This window comes from Acipenser ruthenus, chromosome 4 (assembly GCF_902713425.1).
Source record: "Acipenser ruthenus chromosome 4, fAciRut3.2 maternal haplotype, whole genome shotgun sequence".
Taxonomy (NCBI): Eukaryota; Metazoa; Chordata; class Actinopteri; order Acipenseriformes; family Acipenseridae; genus Acipenser; species Acipenser ruthenus.
The window spans coordinates 85,342,419-85,363,395 of NC_081192.1; the positions used below are offsets into that span (position 1 = coordinate 85,342,419).

Genomic DNA, 20,977 nt, shown 5'->3' on the forward strand with positions numbered 1-20,977 from the left:
AACAGTTAAGATCCAAGTCACAACCAAGCGGGTTCATTGCTAGAACACAGTAATCCACAATCATTTTCTGAATGTCACTGTAGCAGAACTGAAACAAGGTCATTTAAGTGGGTTCATTAACAATATTAGGACCACATTTATACCGTTAAGACCATTTTGTTCCGTTCCCTTGGTAGATCCCACTGTATTAGTGCAATCTATTATAGCAAATCTACAGCCATGTTAAACACTGAATTGCTAGCAGAGTGTGACCAACTGTTGGGCAGCGATTCAAAACCAGAATGATGGAGCTGGTCCAGGTGCAACCGCTTCTAAGAAGAAGGCACCTTAGCCCATTGACACAGACAGCATCATGTCATTTGTAATAATGTGGTGTTCTAGTGTCAGAATGACTCTGCCCCTAAACCCAACTGATGTGGTTACCAACCAGTCAGGTGATGTTTGTATGTTCCCAAATATGTGTTGCAACATTGAACATTATGTTTATAAAGTATCATATTATTATTTGGCTTCCATGCCCTAGTATGAGCATATAGAAAAAGCACATGTGTTACAGTAATTAAAACATTTCACTTACAGTACTGTAGAACCATATAGAGGATTATTTTAAACTGAAAGGAGAATTGTTTTAAGAGCATAATGCGAAGAAGCACAGAAAAAGAAAAAAAAAAAAACGTCCTCATACGCCTCGGGTTACTTTGTTACAATTCCGTGACCTATGCTGGTTAACGGGTTTATTTTATCACGTGAACACTCGCTGACAGTGTAGTTTGTCCTCGTCGTGTTTGCACTACGCAATGTGCCGCCTGGTTTTGCTTTGACCGAGAATTCACTCTTTTCACTCAGCTATGTACCGTACTACCACTAAGCTATCTTTTCTTTACCACCCACTCATCGTGTCTTAATATTGCTCGCATTCTAATATTCGATAAAAAACGAATACCTCAATTACTACGACTACGACTATTATTATTATTATTATTATTATTATTATTATTATTATTATTATTATTATTAGAGTCCCCTGTTGTTACTTTCCCCTATCGATTGTGCTTTCATTTTTCCGTTACTGTCTATGTTGTACCCCTGTTTCTTTCCACAATTTCACAAAGAAAGCCTCGTGTCTGTACAATCCACACGCTTCTTCTCTTTGCTTTGTCCTAAGTTAGGTACTGCTGTACGGTATGTGAAGCGATTTATTTTTTTGCATAATACATTATCAAAATAAATAATGACAGCACTACCCATGGTACTGTAATAATGTATGTGGTTTGTAATCACGGGCTATCTTCTGTCTAATGCATTTAAGACGTAATATTGATAGTACAGTTGTGGAACAGCTGTGGTACACAGACTTTGTCTCAATAAATACACCTACATTATTTGCAGCACGGTAGGTGCACATAATAATTAATAGCAAGGGTTTGTTCTTACCTCTTCTCCAGATATTGCCCTCCCCTGTGTTGTATAGGTCTTTTTTTTATTCCTTTCTCACTCCATTCGTAAAGGCTGTGTTGTGAAGTGCTATTACACGATGAGAATATTAAAGTGCAGTCCTTGCGATGAGCGGTGCTCTATTTTGTCTTTGTACACACAGCTGCTTGATTACTGTATGTCACTTTCTGCTGCAACACAAGTGTCAACAAAACACTGACTGACGTCACAAAACGTCACCTGACTAACTTTGAACCGACTGCGTCTGCATCTCATTTGAATATTTTTTTAGTGGTTCTTATATATATATATATATATATATATATATATATATATATATATATATATATATATATATAAAATCGCAAAATGCTAATATATTATATGACCTCCACAATATATTTTGTTGTCAAATAATGTGTTTATTGTGAATTAGAAGCAAAATTAAACTTACATTTGAATATGAAGGTTTTAAAATGTTACAATAGCAATAATAAAATTGGAATTTAAATATTAATAACAATAATAGTCCATCTCCGTAAAGTGGGATTGTGGGTGAAAAGCAAAATGGCCGCGTCTTTGCTGTTTTGAATAGTTTTATGAGACAGATATGTTTTGCATTTTATTTACAATGTAAACGAATTAATTAGTTTAAACATGTTTTATTATTTGTTAAGCAGTCATTTGAAAGCCAGAGGAGTTTCCACTTTGCGTGTAATATATTATCGATTTAATAAAACAAGAGGTTATTGGAATTGCAGCAGGTAGGATAATATAATAATGCACCCTGGGAGTTTGAGTTTTTATTTGTGTTAATACAAAATGTAAAAAAAAAAACAAAAACAAAAAAAACTGAAAGTACACATAGCTAACAAAACATTTCCAGTAAATCTTAATACCACTAGTATCACTTCATATATCTGATATTTCCTATAAAAAGGTGCACACATTGGACCCTATTCAATTAATCTTACTAACGTCTGTGTTGTTAGGTGGTTATTTACACTGGGATTTTAACGCTGCTCTCTTTACTCTGTATGCAGTTGTTTTTAGTGATATTCAGTGATGTAAATAATGGTGGCGTTAAGGCACCTCATATTCAATTGTTTTTACTATACTTACACTGGTACAAATGAATGAATTGTCAATTAATAGTTTTTTTGTTGGTCTCTTATATAATGTAGGCTCATTTTGACATTTCCATGTTGACAGTTGATTAAAACAATAAAAACAAACAAACTGAAAATGTTATACACACATTTAAAACTACAGATCCCCCCAAAATGCTTTTTTTCCCCCATACAGTCTTTAAACTTTCATCTACTTTTTTTTTTAAAAACATTCCTAGTTCAGTAATTCCATACAGTATCGAAAGTTATCACAAAAATGGTATTTTCACCAATATTCGAGTACATGACCCTGGAATCTACCATTCCACTGAAAGGGGGAGGCAAGATCCCCTACCAGTTGGTGATTGGCCATGTCCAGTTCAAAGACATCTCCTTCAGGTACAGTATGAATCAACTCTTTCTTAAGACCATGTTGTACTACTGATGGTTGTAACAGGGATTCCACAGTAGAACAGTAATTATGTTGATTTAAATTGTTATTTTCATGCACAGAATTACAGAAGTGAATTAACCACAGTAGGCAAACCAGCCATTATAAAAAAACATAAGAACATTTACAAACGAGTGGAGACCATTCATCTCATCAGTGCCTAGTAGATGATTGATCCCAAAACTATGTTGAGTTGGGTCTTAAACAGATCAGTAACATGGCTTGGTAACCCATTTCATACACTCGCCACTGAAAAAACGTGTCTCCTACCCTCTGTCCCCAATTTACAATTGTTTGTCCTGTAGGCAAATGACAAAGTTGTCAAAATACAAAAGTTTAGGAATGGTTTACATACAGTATATAAGATATCAGTTTATTCCACATTATAGTTTGGATAGACATATATATTTTTACTAATATTTTTTTTTAACCTGGCTGCGAGTGACCATGGTACTTGGAGGGAAATAAAAAAAAAAATCTTTCCCCCATTGTCCCCTCTCTCTTCAGGTAAATCCACAGTAGCAGCCCTGCTTGAGCGGTTTTATGACCCATGCTGTGGTGTTGTCACTCTGGACGGACATGACATTCGGACACTGGACCCGTCCTGGCTCAGAAGGAATGTCACTGAATTCATTAACCAGGTAGTTCATATCAGACATGTACTTGTTCTTCTTGTGCTTTTGAATTTGAACAACAGCATGGTTACAGTCAAATACACTGCCAGGGCACCTCAATAATCCTGACCGAAAGAACCACCCTTCTTCTCAGTCTTGGGCTTCAAAAAAGCACAGACAAATGCACTATTAGTTTGTGCCAAATTAGGTGACATTTTTTTGTTTTTTGGATGTTACTTAATTAAAACCTTGTAAAAAAAAAAATGCTTAACATAAAAAGAAAGTCCTACTACAGTAGCAGGCGTAGTTTACACTGCCTCTGGGTTTCTGATCTCATCAGATCAATTCCAGATTTTTTAAATCCTTTGATGGAAATGTCCAGTCTACTTTTAATGTTTTCAAGTAAATTGGCTTCATCACTGCCATTCTCATATCCACTTTGATATTTGACACACTATGTCCCTTGTCCAGCCCTTCTTTAACCTGTTCTGTATACCAGTCTGTAAGCATTATTATAATACCGTCTGCAGCGAATTCACATCATCATTTAATGCAGTTGTAGCTGTTGCAGATGTTGATCAGTACTATGTATCTCATGCAATTAATTTTGGAACACTTGGGTGTGTTTTATTAGAAGTTGTATGTATTAAAATACTTTAAATAAAACAAAACATTAAAATGGTTACATTTAAGACATTTGCCTGATGTGAGTTATCTTTGTTGCCAATGCCAGATAACGTGCCACACAGCAAGCACTCCTAAAACACTATGGTGTTTATGTGCTGGATGTTGAGTATTTGAAACTCACGTGAGTCATGAACCCAGTCCCAGGTTTCACTGCTCCCCTTGTTCAGGCATAGTATTGAAATGAACAGGTGCCAGAATTTGAGCAATCATTCCCCTAATAAGTGTAACTTGAATATGTAAATGTAACAAAGACCTATCCACACTACATTTGAACTCAAATGTTTTTTTTGTTTTTTTTTATGATAACACATTGTTAGGTAGTGTGAATAGGAAATGATGAGTTAATCGTGCAGCTAAGAATGTTTCATTCCAAAGTGATTAAAAAAAAAAAATCTTACGGTTGCTGTGTCCCACAATCATGTTCAATTTTACAATAAAAAAGAAAGCGGTAGATTCTTGAGAGTACTGCACTCTGTTTCATCAGAAACCAAGCCTTCAGAATCAAAAGGTAGTTTCAGTTGCAGGCACACATAACTTAACTTAACACATAACTTGTCTCCCTGAAGTCTTCTTACCACTGTGCATGTCTATTTGCCATCAACTCTGAAAGAGCAAATCTTAGTGACACTGTTTAAAACGGTTAATTGAGACTGTTCTGGCTTCCAATATAAATATATTCACCTTTATAGGACAGTACTGGACCAGTACAAATTATACTGCCAGTAATAAACTCCAAATACACTGCTGCCAATATTAACACCAGGACAGAAGAAAGATACATATTTATATTTATTAGACTTGTTTATAGAAATATAAATGGGTAGTTCAATTAATAGTGTGATTTTTGCAGCTTCTGGCAGCAGCAAAATTGGATACCTTAGTGCCAGTAAAATCCTATTGGTAGTAGCATCTGCCTATATTCCCACCACATCATTCATACACTATGTAGCGATTTATAAATATGAACTGAGATTTACCCGAGGGTGGCGACAAACTGCAGTTCATTTTTCTGCCACTAGATGTCTCAATCTGTGATACAGTGGTGTTCAGAATTTGTTGGAGAACCTCCCTTAAAATTAATCCAGAGAAAAAAACCGTAATATATTATTTTCAATAAAAAAAAATGCAGAAATATGAGAAACTGGAGAAGATCGGTGAAGGTAAATGCAATAAGTTATTTGACTGATTACCTTTTTATGTTTGTTCTAGCTGTATCACAACATGGAATGCATTTCATTCACTGACTTTATACTGCCGCGGCCTACTCTTCCCATGTAGCCTCGGTTCTCGAGTTACTGCGGGTTCTGGCTTGGAAAACTCTATTGGGCGGAGATGGTGCTACGAAGCTTATTTATTTATGTGAATGAATTAACGGGGTTTTATATTGTGTGGCAATACTGATGTTAATAAATACCACGACGCCACTGAATGGGTTTAATTGTGGCTCTTCTTTATCGTTCACTTGCATGAAGTGTTAGCACTTCATTTTGGTATTTATTTATGTGATCAGCGATTCGATTTGAATTCGCCTATATTTTACTCTTTGCATGAGCGTGCAGTTTATGATGTGTGTGCTTTTAAGCAAAAACGAAATCTGAATTTCCTCGAGTTAAAACTATCATTTAAAATAGCTTAAATCTTCCATGTGTTATTTATTTGTGCATGATCGTCATGCATTATTAAATCAGTATGCCCCTGTGATCTCTGAAAACAAAGGTTGGGTTAGGTTAGCTGTATTGACAACAGGTACCTTTTCGTCGATTGTAAAGGGTACAGTTCAGGATAAATGTGGTCTGTTTATTTGATCCACATGATCTGTGCACGGCTATGCTTATGTTATGTACCTTAATTTCTGTTCGAATTGTTGTAGGCTATCTATACCATGTTGTTGTCTGTATGTGTCAAAGCTTAGGCGAAGATGACGACTCAAACAAACTGCTTTTTACTAAATTACTATTATAAACCAAACAACATAACAATCTTGGGCTTGTTATTTATTTATTTATTTTATTAAAACCTTGCTTTCATGCCTTCATTTTAAATATTTTAAATATATATTTTTAATGGCAATCATAAGAATGAGACATCCACTGTATGTACAGACCAGTAACATATAGTATGTAGGTATGAGACTGTCAAATTGTTCTGTACTGCAATATTTTGTATAGGTTTCCAGTGCTCTGTTTATATATATATATATATATATATATATATATATATATATATATATATATATATATATATATAAATATAAATTATAATACATAAATGAGTATTAAGTAAACGGAAAGATGTCAAACGGGTCAACATTTCATATTTGACTTGTTTTATAATATATATTTTTTAAATCTTAGAATAAATAATGATAAATATATGTAGACTTCAGTTCAATATGCATAAACTTTGTAATGTCTAACAAATCGAGGAGGGAAAAAAAGTAACAATTGAACTCTTGTGTCTCTGTAACCTCCAAATACATATTAGCAAAAATATTTATAGTGTTGCACTTATTACAAATCAATTAACTTTAACATAAGCATTTAATCATATTTTGATATGTTAACAAAACATTACCCATTTAAAATGACTCCTACACGTTTCACTTTTTTATTTGAATTGTGATGTTATTGTAATATAATCAATATAATCATTTAATATAACCATTGGGCGATGGTGACGGGGGTGGAGGGGGTGTGATGTGGTAGTGGCCCCCAGCCAACATAAATCATGTACCAGGGACCCAAATTTCTCTCAACGGGCCTCCCCACGACACTACTGTATGCTCAAGTTAAGGGGCTGGAGTATGCTGGTATCTAAAGCTCTACCAATGTTATCATGCTGAGATGTGTTCTTGAATAATTGTTTCCACCTTACTGTAACAAATATTAATAAGTTAAACATTTAAACATTCATAATAAATAATTAAGCCTTCATTTTGAATAACAAAAATCATATGGTTCTCCATATTTCCACAAGGTTAAATTAGGAGGATATGCTGCTGGCGCCTTGGTGTAAATCTTTCTTTTTTTTTATGTATAATAATATATTTCTGATTGTCTAGCCTTTAGTTAACCAGCTGTTTGTCTCTCTGTTCACAGGTACCTACGGAACAGTCTTCAAAGCCAAAAACAGAGAGACCCATGAAATTGTAGCCCTCAAAAGAGTTCGTCTAGACGATGATGATGAGGTATCAGCTACTGTTTTTACGTAGAGTACGGTATGGTTCTTTAGTGGTCTAGACTAGACCAGTATAGCTAATATGATATTCTGAATTCAATGAAACAGGGTAAACCGAGCAATCTACACAAACCTGTCTAAAGATTTACTTGTTGGATAAGTGGTTTACACACCAACCGTTACTTTATAATTTTAGTTCATTCATAAATGTAAATGATTTATGAGGTACCGTATATGATAAAAATGAAACTGAAGTTGACAAATGTTTGTAATGGAGGCATTATCGGATAAATGGTTTTGCACAAAAATTGTGGATTATTTTAATTGCTTCACCATAAGCTGTACTGAATATTTGTTGTATTAGGTAGTTTGTCTGCTAATGTCTCAATGGGTACTCTCACGCTTACCTAAATACTTAGATACATACTGTAGATACCTACTGTACATAGGAACATTTTGCCTCACCAGGGCAGTTTAGTTGTACCTCATAATTTGAGAAATGTATGGGTGGAGATGCATCTCTTATCCTAACACACACTTTCACATGTGATTGCATAATTATGAGGAGGAACATACTGCCCAGATGAGTGTGTTGCAAGAAAAAGGATGTCCATATTGAAAGTGGAATTTGCATTAAAGGATTATGGTGTTTGATTTGGATCATCTCTACTTAAATAGTACTTAAATAATACAATACCAGGATGAAACAGGGTAGCCGAGCCCTGACCAATGTTTTGCACAATGTTGTTGGCTGGATGCATTGGAAAGTGCTGTCCATTGACATTTAATTTTACCTTATTTACCAAGTTTTTGATTTTGTTGTCCTTTCAGCCTTCCCTGTATGAAACTGTTTTCAAAATATATTTTAATTGAGGGTAAAAATCCTAGATCAAAGGTCATATCATGTGAAGTTCAATGTATGAGCAAAAGGAAAAATGAAATGAACACAATTACAGCACGTGAGATTATAGTATTATGCCGGAGCCTTACATAATTTATGCATTTTAGGAATTGTTCAATGAAACAGGTTGTCTGATATTCTTTCAGGAATCACACAATGCAGTTTATTGAACCTAAACAATCATTTAGTCTGGTACAGTGTGCATTCAATTCTCTGAAAGAGAGGTAATCAAGAAATTCATCTTTCTTGTTTCCTAGGGAGTACCAAGCTCTGCACTGCGAGAAATCTGTCTTTTGAAAGAACTAAAACATAAAAATATAGTTAGGTAGGTGTTTATTTATTCCTGGATGTATTTATTTATTTGTTTGTTCAGTTAATTTGTTGTATTCAAAGATATAACATAAGAAAGTTTACAAATGAGAGGAGGCCATTCAGCCCATCTTGCCCATCTTTGGTTGTTAGTAGCTCATTGATCCCAGAATCTCATCAAGCAGCTTCTTGAAGGATCCCAGGGTGTCAGCTTCAACAGGATGTCAGCTGTGTAAAAAAGTGTCTCCTATTTTCTGTTCTGAATGCCCCTTTATCTAATCTCCATTTGTGACCCCTGATCTCCATTTGTGACTTTTTTGTAAAAGTGAAAAGTACTTGCAATATACCTGAACAGCATTAGTCATGGTCAACTCATGCTAAGTAACATAAGAATTACCAGACTAAACCATTTATCATGTTTAAATATTTTGCACACACAACTGTCTCCTTTTACTTTAAACAATTCTGCACTGCAGATGTACTATCACTCAGACTTGTCAGCAGCTCAGTGTTTGTCTATAGTTTATAGATTTTCTAAACCGCTAGTAATAAATTAAACAGAGATGTTTGTACCTAAAAGAAGCTGCCTTTGGTATGATCAAACTATGTTTCTGTTTTTATAGTGACTCAAACCTACCTATCTATTTTTCCTATCTAGATTGCATGATGTACTCCACAGTGAAAAGAAGTTAACCTTAGTGTTTGAATACTGTGATCAGGTAAGCCCCATACAAGATTTTTCACATTTGAAATGTATACACTAGGTGGATGCTGCTGGTCTTCATAGCACGTCTGTGCATCTGGCATATCTTAACCCTAGTTATCTTGGCAAGTCAAATGGCAATAATTTGAAACATTGAATAAATGGTGTCGCATTAAAAAAAAAATGAATGAAGAGGTCTCTAAACCCTTCATACTGTATGCTTATTTTTTTCCTATTTGGACAAAGAAGCTTGCCAGGGCTACTTCCATCAGATCTCTGTTGTTAATAAAGAATTGCTGTACACAACCTTTAGTTATAGTACAAAGTTGCGACAGGTTACGTCACAAACAAGATCATCACTGCTGAAGTCTCATGAACATAAGGTACGGCTGTGGGGCATGTTTCCATGTAAAAAAAACCTGTTTACCCACCATTTTAAGTAGAACCATGTTTTGGCTGCACATATCAGCAGTATATAATAGTATAGAATAAGAGTGGCAACAAATAGTTTAATTAAGGAAAAAAAATGTAGATATTATAAATATTGTTTATATCACCATTTTTATAAGATGGGAAAAATGTTAAGTGTTATAGCCTGTATGTACATGCATACTGAGGACCACCTCCACTATTCCCGCCACTCGTGATTTCTCATCCCATGGGGTGGGAGGAGGGCTGGTAAATATGACCATTGTTAAGTGGGCGTTGGAGATTCTATATATACTGAATCTCTATAACTATACGGTTTTATAGTTTAGGGATTTAAAGAAAAGTTTAGTTTGGCACTCCATGTTGGAGTTAGGTTTTTGTTTGTTTATTTCTATTTCTGTAAAGAATAAAAGTGAACGTAAGTGCTTTAAAAAAATATTGTTCTGTGTCTGGGTATGCTGATTTTAAAGGGGCAAACGAACATTAGCCTGGAGGCTGTGTTACAGTATATATAACATTTCCACCAGTGTTAATTTTGATATAAAGGTGATTTGAATGTACTCTGTTTATCGCAGCTGCAATTGTCTCCACTTTTTACAGGATTTGAAGAAATATTTTGATAGCTGCAATGGTGACCTAGACCCTGAAATAGTAAAGGTGAGTTTGGAAATGTCTTGATGGGAAATGTTTTCACCAGATTATTTGTTTGAATGTGCAGACATGGCCACAAGATGGCGTAAAGTGGTTTCCATGTTATCATGTTTTTATATTGGTGTGCTGAAGTTAAGGGATTGTATGTCACTTCTTGTTGAAGTGTGTTTATGCATGATTTACTACTAGTTAGCCTATCTGTTAAGGTTACACATGGCCTTTTATGTTATTTATAATGCAGTATGGGACGTTACGATTTGGTCTTCTGATTTTTGGTTGTAACGAAAATGAAAACGATGAATATCCAATAAACACTGGAAATGATTACTCAATTCACGTTGACTTGACCCCTTTCCCTGTGAAAACATTTTTATAAAATAACCTACTGTACAAAAAAATAATGATTTCCCAGTGCAGTTGGGCAATGTCCCTCCTTCCTGACTTGTATCTCGCATTGATTTGTTCTGAATACTTTAAACCCACGCTAACTAATGAGTGGCAGCAAATTCCTATACATTAAAACGAGATTACAAGAAACTGAGAATTGTTCTTGCTCGCGAGATTTGAAGCTATTTTGCAGTTTGATGGGGAATATTTACACGCTCGTGGAATTTAAAACAGAATTGCAAGTTGTGGCAAAAGTAAACAAAATGCCTAAACACACCAAAAACCCCAGAAGAATATGCCCGTGACCATAAGGATTTTGTTGTGGAAGACAGTAAAGGAAAGAAGGTACAATTGAAGTGTGAAAGTACTGTCGAGTTACTATAAATATTGTGACAGAAAAAAACGAAAGTAACAGAAATCAGTAATTTCATACAGTATATAAAAAGCGAAAGCCCCGGGGGAAAAAAAAAAGATTACATAAAACTAGCTAAAAAATAGCTAAAAAAAATAAGCACTGAAAAATTAAACTAATAGAAACCGAAAAACAAATATCCAGTTTATAATAAAGTACCATGCATTTTCTTCATGGGCCTGTACAGTAAATTTAGGTGAGTAGGTGAATTTGGCCCTTACTACATCTGGAAGAGTTACACAGAGAGTTACACAGAGAGTCCACAAATTAAACAAATTGTTTCACGTTGTGTGTTTTTATTTTATTTTTTATTTATTTTACTTGAAGTACTTATTACTGTTATAAATGATTACTTCTGGAGTATCTTGTAGTAAGCTTATCAGTTGTACCAGGTTGTTGTGACAAGCGATATTCTGGTCTTATGATGTGAACAAATGTTATGAATACATTCTAGTATAGGTTGAAAGATTCTTGAATAGGTTGAAATAGGTTGAAAGAGTCTGTATAAGTTGAAAGTATAGGTTGAAAGATTCTTGCAATAGAGATTGCAGACAAAATACTTAAAATAACATTTCTGTATTTCCTTTAGTCCTTCATGTACCAGTTGCTAAAAGGTTTGGCTTTTTGTCATAGCCGGAATGTGCTGCATAGAGACCTCAAGCCTCAGAATCTTCTTATTAACAGGGTAAGATGATCAATGGGATATGTGTGAGACACACACACACACACATATATAACACAAATTACTTACAATTTAGTTTTAGAAGAAATACAATGAGATAATTTACAATATAGAATAATAAAGGAAAATAAATGGATGCATAGTCCTGCTTTTGTAAATAGTGTGTGTTGGAAGTTTGGCAGGGATGGGGTTAATTTGGTCGATGACCATTGCTTTTCATTGACTTTTATTCTACAGTATGTTATAAAAACATATACAGCTCTAACTAATTTTAACTGTGTTTGTTTTATCAAACTGATCATTGATTTGTGTCTTTTCAGAATGGCGAGCTCAAACTAGCTGATTTTGGATTGGCTCGTGCGTTTGGAATACCTGTCCGATGTTACTCAGCTGAGGTATGTGCCTTTCAACCCCCTTTTCCCTTACAAACAGTTGCTATCCTCAGCGCCTGGTTTGTAGTGCATTTTTAAAACAAAAAGTTAAAGCACTCTCATTTTTATGTATATCCTCCTTAAATGATGTTCATGTCCCCATAGCAGCGCATATATACAGAAAAAAAGGGAAATAACGACTGAGTACCCGTTGCAATATAATAGAAAGAGGTCTGAGGGATTATTCTCGGATTGTGAAAATCTGACATGATGGTTTGTTCTGCTTTCCTGATCTATAGGGACAGCCAAAGTTTTTAATAAAGGGTCAAAAGTTACATTGTGAAAAAGGATAAGGTGCCTGTGTGGGAAATGGCTTTGTTAATTTTGTTATTGCTTTGAAATTAAGCCTGTGCTTTCAATTTATACCACTGGATGTAATATAGTAGTAATAAAAAGAAGCATACTAATTTAACGTTAAGTCTCAATGTTATGTGCTGTATTTATGATGGTGTTTTATATACTGTATGGATCTAAATTTCTATAAACCCAACATGTATGATTGTAATCTGTGGTTGCTACTTTTCTAGGTTGTCACATTATGGTACAGGCCTCCAGATGTGCTGTTTGGTGCTAAACTGTATTCCACCTCGATTGATATGTGGTCAGCGGGGTGTATATTTGCAGGTAATCTACACTATGTGAACCAGGTATAAATGCAGTTTGAGAAATAATCACAATCCCTGTTCATGAAACAATTGTATATTTGAGTTACTCAAGGATGTACGCAATCCTTTTTCAATGTCTTGTAGGATACACAGGCAGACTGATATTTCAACATTTAGCAAAGATGTTAATGGTTCTGTATTTTTCTCCTCTTTGTGTTTTCAGAGTTAGCTAATGCTGGAAGGCCGTTGTTTCCAGGAAATGATGTGGACGATCAGCTGAAGAGGATTTTCAGATATCCTTTAAAAACAATGAAGTGCAGTTATAATAAATAAGCAATGACTTTTTGCCAGCACACCACATATACTAAAAGTACATGGCAGCCATAGACACAGCACCAAACAGTTAAGGGTAATTCAGAGATGTAGTTTCCAGTATGCAGGCCTGTATTTGTACCTGTTATAATCACACACCATATTGGCACTGTAAAAGGGTGGACAATGCTGGATATTTGCATATTCCCATCATCTGACACCTCCCATGAATAATGTAAATTATTCCAGTATGGGTTTAGTCGCTATGTACAGTACTCTTAGTTGCTTTTTACATAAAATTCAGCCAGAAAAAAAAAGCGTTAATGACAGACTCATTACTTTTTCTTTAATGCTGCTACATTGTTGGGGACACCAACTGAGGAGCAGTGGCCCACCATGACCAAACTTCCAGATTACAAGGTAAACAGTGGCTCTGGGCATTGTATGATCCTCTGTGTTTGTCCAAGTTTTTGTTTCACCCAGTTGATTGATAGTTATTTAGGTAGGACACTATTCTAATGATCATAAGAGTGCAGTAATTCTAACACATCAAGATACAGTGCAATACAAAATAGATGGAATAGGTGGAGACTTGGCTTGTGGTTGTTGGGTCATGTTAAAAGTGAAAGGAGTGGTGGTCTCAAGGTCTCTGAGCATTAGTCTAAAGAAATTAAATTTATATTTATATTTATATAATAAATGGATTGGGAAACCTTGAAGACAGATAGATAAATGCAATCATGATTTTCAGGAAGGCAATGGTTAATCTTATTCATGTTGATTGCCTCCTGTTTTTATAAAGGGTTATGTCTACTTTTGTAATTGCTTGCAACTGTCCATACAGTAGCTGGGTGTTGCCTTGTTGATGAAGGGTTTATAATCACCAAGTGCGCTTTTTGCAGCCCTACCCCATGTATCCAGCAACAACCTCACTGGTGAATGTTGTTCCGAAACTGAGTGCGACAGGACGGGATCTGCTACAGGTTGGTGTCATTAAAATAAATAAACTAATAAATAAATTAAATATATCCTTGAATATGTATGGACCATCCTGTAGAATTTAAATCATACAGCGCTGAAGCAGTCATGTGATGATGTCAGAGTGAGCAGACATGAGTGGGGAAAGCTGTAACCCACGAACAATTCAGTATAATCTGAGCATTTACAGCATAAAACTTTCAAACCCAACATAGTTAAGTCGTTTAGTAAATGAAGAAAACCCCAACCAGCACGCCGAGTCCAAAAAGGATTAAATATTCTACTCCTTCTCCAACGACAACAGAGGAGGAAAGGGAAAACATGTCCGACATCTTGACAGAAAGCAGAGCGGAGACAGACTCAGTCAAAGAATTAAAGGCGGCACAGGCTTCGTTGCAGGCCATCATGTGGCTGAAGACGTCACTGTCATAAAAACTAGCGTAGAAACTGTATAAAATAAAATTTCTGACCTGTGTTCAAGAATGGTAACGGCGGAGGACTGCATATCAAGTATCGAAGACAAAATGGAGGCCATAGAAAATACGGTCACAAAGATGGAGAAACAGCATGTCAAAATATGAGGATTATCGGTGTACCCGAGAGCGCAGAGGAGGGAAAGAAGAACACATCGGCCTTCAAAGTGAAAATGTTAAAGGACATTTGACATGCAGGGGGAAACTGATATGGTAATAGAGAGAGCACATCGCTCAGTTACATCTAGACCACAAGCAGGACAAAGACCATGGCCTCTGATTGCACGATTTCTGAGATTTCCTAATAGACAAAACAATGCGGATGTCCAGGGAAAAGGGGAACTTACAGAGGCGAGGACACAAGATCATGATCTTTCAGGATCTATCGTGGGAGCTGGCAGAGAAAAGGAGAAAGTCTGATGAAGCACAGAGGCTTTGCAAAGACAGAAACTTTAATATTGCTGGGAACAGAGTAGCATATTTAAAGATCACAATAGAAAAAGAGACTGCGTACGACTCGCAGATGCAGAGGAATCCAAAGTATATGTAAAGAATGGGGCATCTCGGAGACGCTGGAGATGGCACTGCTACTGCACGTGGCAGAAACACGTGAATGCTCCCTTTGGAGTACTCAAAAAATAAAAAAGAGAAACGTCACAAATAAGATAACATTGACTGTTTAAAAGAGAAGTGAAATGGACTGTTTCTCTGTGTAAAATGGCTTAAATAACTATTTTGTTTTATATTATAAGTTCAGTAAATACTCAATGTCTTTTTGGAAACCTAGTCACATTAAGTTGAAGTTAAAATGTGAAATGTTGTTGAAATGTTGAAAGGCTATTTCTGCTCTATGCCAATAAGAAAGCATGTAGTTGCAGGACAGAACCATAGAAGTATAGCTACCTGGAGAAAACATAATAACAACAATAATAATGTTACCCAAATTGGCAGTAGGACAGGAATTGTTGGAGTTGAAAGTTTATTGTTGTTGTGTTTTGTTTTTTTTTTTATGATTGATTGCTTACTTAAAATAGACTTGGGATGGGGTCAGGAGCTGGAATCCTCTCTGACAGAATCAAAGCACACACTTTGTTTTTGTTCTTTTGTCATGTTATGTTTGAGTGTACTTTTGAATAACACTCAAGTGGTATATGGGCTAGGTGAAGAGCAATGTTTGGAATGGTTGGAGAATAATGGTATACATTTTATATAGATGTGACAGCATATCATTTTGAATTGGAAACACAAACAAGGTCTAATACTTTATGCAAGAGCAATGAGTCTGAGAGATACCAACGTGGGGAACTTCCCAGATACAACCTATTACATTGAAGATGGAATACCTGCTTAACAAATGTTAGATAATATGAAAACAGAAACATGGAATGTTAACGGCCTTTAATACATGTTAAAAGGAAAAAACTACTAACCTACCTTAAACATAAAAAAGCAGAAATTTATATTTTTATAAGAAACACATTTGTTAAAACAAGATGGACACAGGCTCAGACAGCTGTGGTTGGGGACCTCCTATCAGAACACACGAGTCTAAGAAACATGGAGTTTCAATACTTTTTGCAAAGTCATTACATGTGGCAATCCAAATGTAGGGAAATGTATTTTGGAGTTGGGAGACCTGCCTATAGTTATAGGAGAGTGTGGCAGAGCAGGGCTCTGCCCTTAGAAATACTGGCAGGGAAGGAGTTAAATTCTCCTCCCTGCCCAGATTGATTGCTTCAGGTGGGAGCAATCAGTCAATTAATTATTCAATTATGGACTTAGCCACCTGGCATAAAAGGAGGCCTCAGCCTCCCAGTTAGAGGAGAGAGTTCTGGAAGGAGAAGAAGCGGTTTTCTGTGTGTGCTGTTTTGTTAAAGTTTTAAAACCAGTGAAGGCAATGCCCAGCCTGGAAGCCGTATTTTTGTTGTAAGTTTTGTTTTGTGTTGATTGTTTTTGAAACCTTTTTGTTTGGTCCTTGTGCCTATTTATTTTGTATTTTTGTTTATTAAAAAGCTTTATTTTGAACTTTATACTGTCTCTGAGTCTCAAACCTCGGTCATCCTTGTCACAGTTGGTGCTCAGAAGTGGGCAGTATTTTCTTTTGTTTTGTTTTTTGAATTTTGGGAGTTTTTTTTAAAAAAAAAATGGGGAAGAGCAGACAGCGGCAAAGGCAGGAGATGCAGCAGCTGAAGAAATGTAAGCTGCTGCAACAATAGCCACCCCAGCTGGAGGACCCAGCCAGCCTTTTTCCCTGGTGCTCTTGGTGCGGGAAGGTGGATCATCGGTGGAGGTCCTGTCCAGATGGGCCACCAGCTGACTGGTGTGGGCGCTGTGAGGTGGATGGCCACAACTGGGCAGGATGCCCCCACAATCTGGACCAGGAGCAGCTGCAAACCCTGTCCTCGGCAGCCACCCCACCACTTCCAACATCACCGCCTTCACCACCATACCAGAAAATATGGGACTGGTTGATGCACCCTGAGGCGGACCTCTTCCACGACCTCCCCATAGTTATCAACACGCTGTGGCGTCGAGATGGGGGGGAGGTGGGAAAAGTGGGAGGAACAGCATCACCCGGCGTCCTTCGCAGAGCTTGCCCTGATGGTCGTTAACTACCTGGCGGTAGATATGGGAGAGGCCCCAGTCATTCAAACAAAGAAGGAGGAGCCATCGTCCCGAGAGCCAGAGAGGGAGGAGCCGCCGTCCCGAGAGCCAGAAGGGGAAGAGCCGTCGTCCCGAGAGCCAGAAGGGGAGGAGCCGCCGTCCCGAGAGCCAGAAGGGGAGGAGCCGCCGTCCCGAGAGCCAGAAGGGGAGGAGCCGCCGTCCCGAGAGCCAGAAGGGGGGGAGCCGCCGTCCCGAGAGCCAGAAGGGGAGGAGCCGTCGTCCCGAGAGCCAGAATGGGGGCCGCTGCCGTCGCCCAGAGCGGGAGGAGCCCGAACGTCCACAGCCCGAGAGGGAGGAGCCCGAGCGGGAGGAGTCGGTGCGTCCACGGCCCGAGCGGGAGGAGTCGGTGCGTCCACGGCCCGAGAAGGGGAAGCCCACAGGCCCAGGGCTGAAGGGACCCGCAGGGGAAGAATACAGGCTGTTCCCACCTCCACCGCCAGCAGAGGGGGAACAGCCGGAGCTGTCTCTCCCTCCACCGCCAGCAGAGGGGGAACAGCCGGAGCTGTCTCTCCCTCCACCGCCAGCAGAGGGGGAACAGCCGGAGCTGTCTCTCCCTCCATCGCCTGGGATTGCCTGCCTGTCCGCATCGCCTGGGGTTGCCTGCCTGTCCCCACCGCCAGAGGGTCCAGAGGGTCCAGCGTCGCCAGAGGGGCCAGGGGGTCCAGCGCCGCCGGGAGGACCAGCGTCGCTGTTCCCGCCTCCACCACCAGAGGGAGACGAGTTGCTGTTCCCGCCTCCGCCAGCAGAGTTTGAGTTTGGCCGATTGCGGCCTCCGTACTTTGTACGTGGAGGGAAGTGTGTGGCAGAGCAGGGCTCTGCCCTTAGAAATACTGGCAGGGAAGGAGTTAAATTCTCCTCCCTGCCCAGATTGATTGCTTCAGGTGGGAGCAATCAGTCAATTAATTATTCAATTATGGACTTAGCCACCTGGCATAAAAGGAGGCCTCAGCCTCCCAGTTAGAGGAGAGAGTTCTGGAAGGAGAAGAAGCGGTTTTCTGTGTGTGCTGTTTTGTTAAGTTTTAAAACCAGTGAAGGCAATGCCCAGCCTGGAAGCCGTATTTTTGTTGTAAGTTTTGTTTTGTGTTGATTGTTTTTGAAACCTTTTTGTTTGGCCCTTGTGCCTATTTATTTTGTATTTTTGTTTATTAAAAAGCTTTATTTTGAACTTTATACTGTCTGTCTCAAACCTCGGTCATCCTTGTCACAGTGAGATTTTAACCAGACCCTGTGGTAATTTTCTCAGATGGCTTTTGAATAAAGTGTTACTGCTACTGCTTACCTCAGAGTTTTCTTTGTTCTGTTCTCTGACTAAATAAATACCACAGTATTTTATCTTACTGTATTTTTATAGAGGTCATGGGCAGTATTACTGTAAATAGGCAGTAGATTAAAGAGTGGGGTACTTCACGTACGTTACAGTTACTGCAGCTAATGAGAAATTATGGTGATTTAAATAAAACATTTTTGCTAGGTCTGTTTGTCAAAAAAACAAAACATAATGTTTAATACAGAATGTGTATATAGGAGGCTGTGTGGTCCAGTGGTTAAAGTAAAGGGCTTGTAACCAGGAGGTTCCCAGTTCAAATCCCACTTCAGCCACTGACTCATTGTGTGACCCTGAGCAAGTCACTTAACCTCCTTGTGCTCCGTCTTTCGGGTGAGACGTAATTGTAAGTGACTCTGCAGCTGATGCATAGTTCACACACCCTAGTCTCTGTAAGTCGCCTTGGATAAAGGCGTCTGCTAAATAAACTAATAGTATAGTTCAAACATGATGTATACTTTGTTTTTATTTTATATACATCTGAATTATTTTATTAAGGTGTATCTGTAATAAAACAAAATAAAAAAACATTTTTTAGCGGATAAAACGAAATAAAACTAAATTTGTGAAAAATAAAATGAAATATTATAAAAAATAAAAAAAAATTCACAGGGCTCTAATTTAATGAAAATTAATTTGCAACAAACTTAGCGCAGAGGGTAGCAGAGTGGTGAGGGTGTGGCATGGGTTATGAAGCCACATTATTGATACTGAATCATGTTGGCTCTGTAGCTGAGTTTTGGGACCAATCAGCTGCGAGGAGCTGGACGAGCATGGGCCAAATTTCCTCTTCTTATTCATAATCTTCATGTTCTTTTGTTCGCAACTATCTGTTTTTCAGAATCTACTGAAATGTAACCCAGTCCAGCGGATCTCAGCAGAGGATGCCTTGCAGCACCCATACTTCGCAGATTTTTGTCCTCCATAAACAATTGCCAAACCCCAGTAACAAAACCTAGTCTGACCTCCTGCATTGAACGCGCTTAATTCCAGTTTTTAATACCCATCCATCACCGGCAAACCTGCAAGGAACCAGGAGCTCCGAATGTCTTGTACTGCCTGAAGCAACACAGCCTTGGTGATGAACATCTCTTCCTCTGTTTTTCTTTCTTTTTGACTCCAGCACATTTAAGACTTTAATTTATTGTCACGCAGATACACATATGGGCCCATGCATGCCTATAAAAAAACATGCTGGTACAAGAACTTTTAACAATATGGTCTGTTCTGCAATTTTTGGACAATTGGACAGTGTCCTCCTTTCAGACAAAACTCCATTACAGATTTGCACTTTGCTTTTTTTTCTTTTGACAAGGGATAAGATAACATTATAATGCTCACAGGGACTGTGTGAAAATAAGTGGGGAATGTTTCTCAGTGTTCTGATGATTTTGGGTGACATTTGAATTCCCAGATAGTCAGAATTTTTTTTTTTACTGTAAAGTTACATGAGGTTAAATGTTTTGACATTAACGTGACCAGTTGCTGTGTATATCAGGCTTTAAATATCATTCACCCTCAATTTCCACAAATGTCCTTCATTAAGTAACCTCTAGCCATGTCGATCTGGGGCTGCAATTTGATATACCTAAAGCGAGAAAGTACTGTGCTGGCTTTTTTGGTTCATCTCATCGTATGAAAACCGCATTCCCCTTTAATGAGCGGTGAAATCCAGAACTGAGGAAGGGGCCAAAAGCAGACCAGAGCTGCAGCTGATGCGTTTATTATGTATTGCTTGACTCGCAATGACTGTGTGTTTCAAGGTATTGTGAAGAATATCTGTCTGTCCTATTGTAAGTGACTCTGCATATAACGCACAGTTCACAGCCTACCTCTGTAAAGCGCTTTGTGATGGTGGTCCACTATGAAAGGCGCTATATAAAAATAAAGATGTTATTATTATTGCACAGGTTGAACTCTGCTGTTGTTGATACTGAACACTTCTGCACTAGTTGAAATATGAGAAAGGATAGATTTAAATATATTGCTGTTATTTATTAACATAATGTTCTCCTACTTAAAAGAATATTTACAAAAGTAGTACAAATGCCTTATTTAGCATTATACATATTCTAGAAGGATGTGTGCATGTGATGGTTTAATTATTTAGTGCAGTTTCAAGTTTTCCTCACTACTCTGATTTTTATTAAGTAAATAAAGGTGTTGGATTCTACATGGTGAACTTCAGACTCTTTCACATTCATTCATGAAGGATCATCTCTCATTTACTAATGTTTCCGGTTG

The 20,977-nt window shown here is 37.7% G+C and overlaps 2 protein-coding genes across 2 annotated transcripts in view; one reads left to right on the forward strand and one right to left on the reverse strand.

The window, feature by feature from the left end:
* LOC117400696 (autophagy-related protein 9A-like) overlaps positions 1-1,669 on the reverse strand; it is a 36,935-nt gene extending 35,266 nt beyond the window's left edge. The window contains exon 1 of the mRNA XM_059022989.1: positions 1,435-1,669. The gene's annotated coding sequence lies outside the window, so the exon portion shown is untranslated. The remainder of the gene's footprint in view (positions 1-1,434) is intronic.
* A 3,609-nt stretch (positions 1,670-5,278) lies between these two features.
* Positions 5,279-20,640, forward strand: LOC117399411 (cyclin-dependent kinase 5-like). The gene is made up of 12 exons (XM_033998538.3): positions 5,279-5,455; positions 7,394-7,482; positions 8,631-8,698; positions 9,341-9,401; positions 10,415-10,471; positions 11,854-11,949; positions 12,267-12,341; positions 12,905-13,001; positions 13,206-13,275; positions 13,654-13,714; positions 14,197-14,277; positions 19,575-20,640. Exons 1-12 carry the CDS (start codon positions 5,419-5,421, stop codon positions 19,659-19,661), a joined length of 879 nt encoding a protein of 292 aa, XP_033854429.1. The 5' UTR covers positions 5,279-5,418; the 3' UTR covers positions 19,662-20,640.
* Positions 20,641-20,977: the final 337 nt, after the last annotated feature.

What these genes read in the sequence shown, in the direction of transcription:
- LOC117399411 (XM_033998538.3), top strand. Translation starts at nt 5,419, where the DNA reads ATGCAGAAATATGAGAAACTGGAGAAGATCGGTGAAG. An exon ending in GTCTAGACGATGATGATGAG is followed by an intron (nt 7,483 to 8,630) that starts GTATCAGCTACT and finishes CTTGTTTCCTAG; the next exon opens with GGAGTACCAAGCTCTGCACT. An exon ending in CAGCTGAAGAGGATTTTCAG is followed by an intron (nt 13,276 to 13,653) that starts ATATCCTTTAAA and finishes TAATGCTGCTAC; the next exon opens with ATTGTTGGGGACACCAACTG.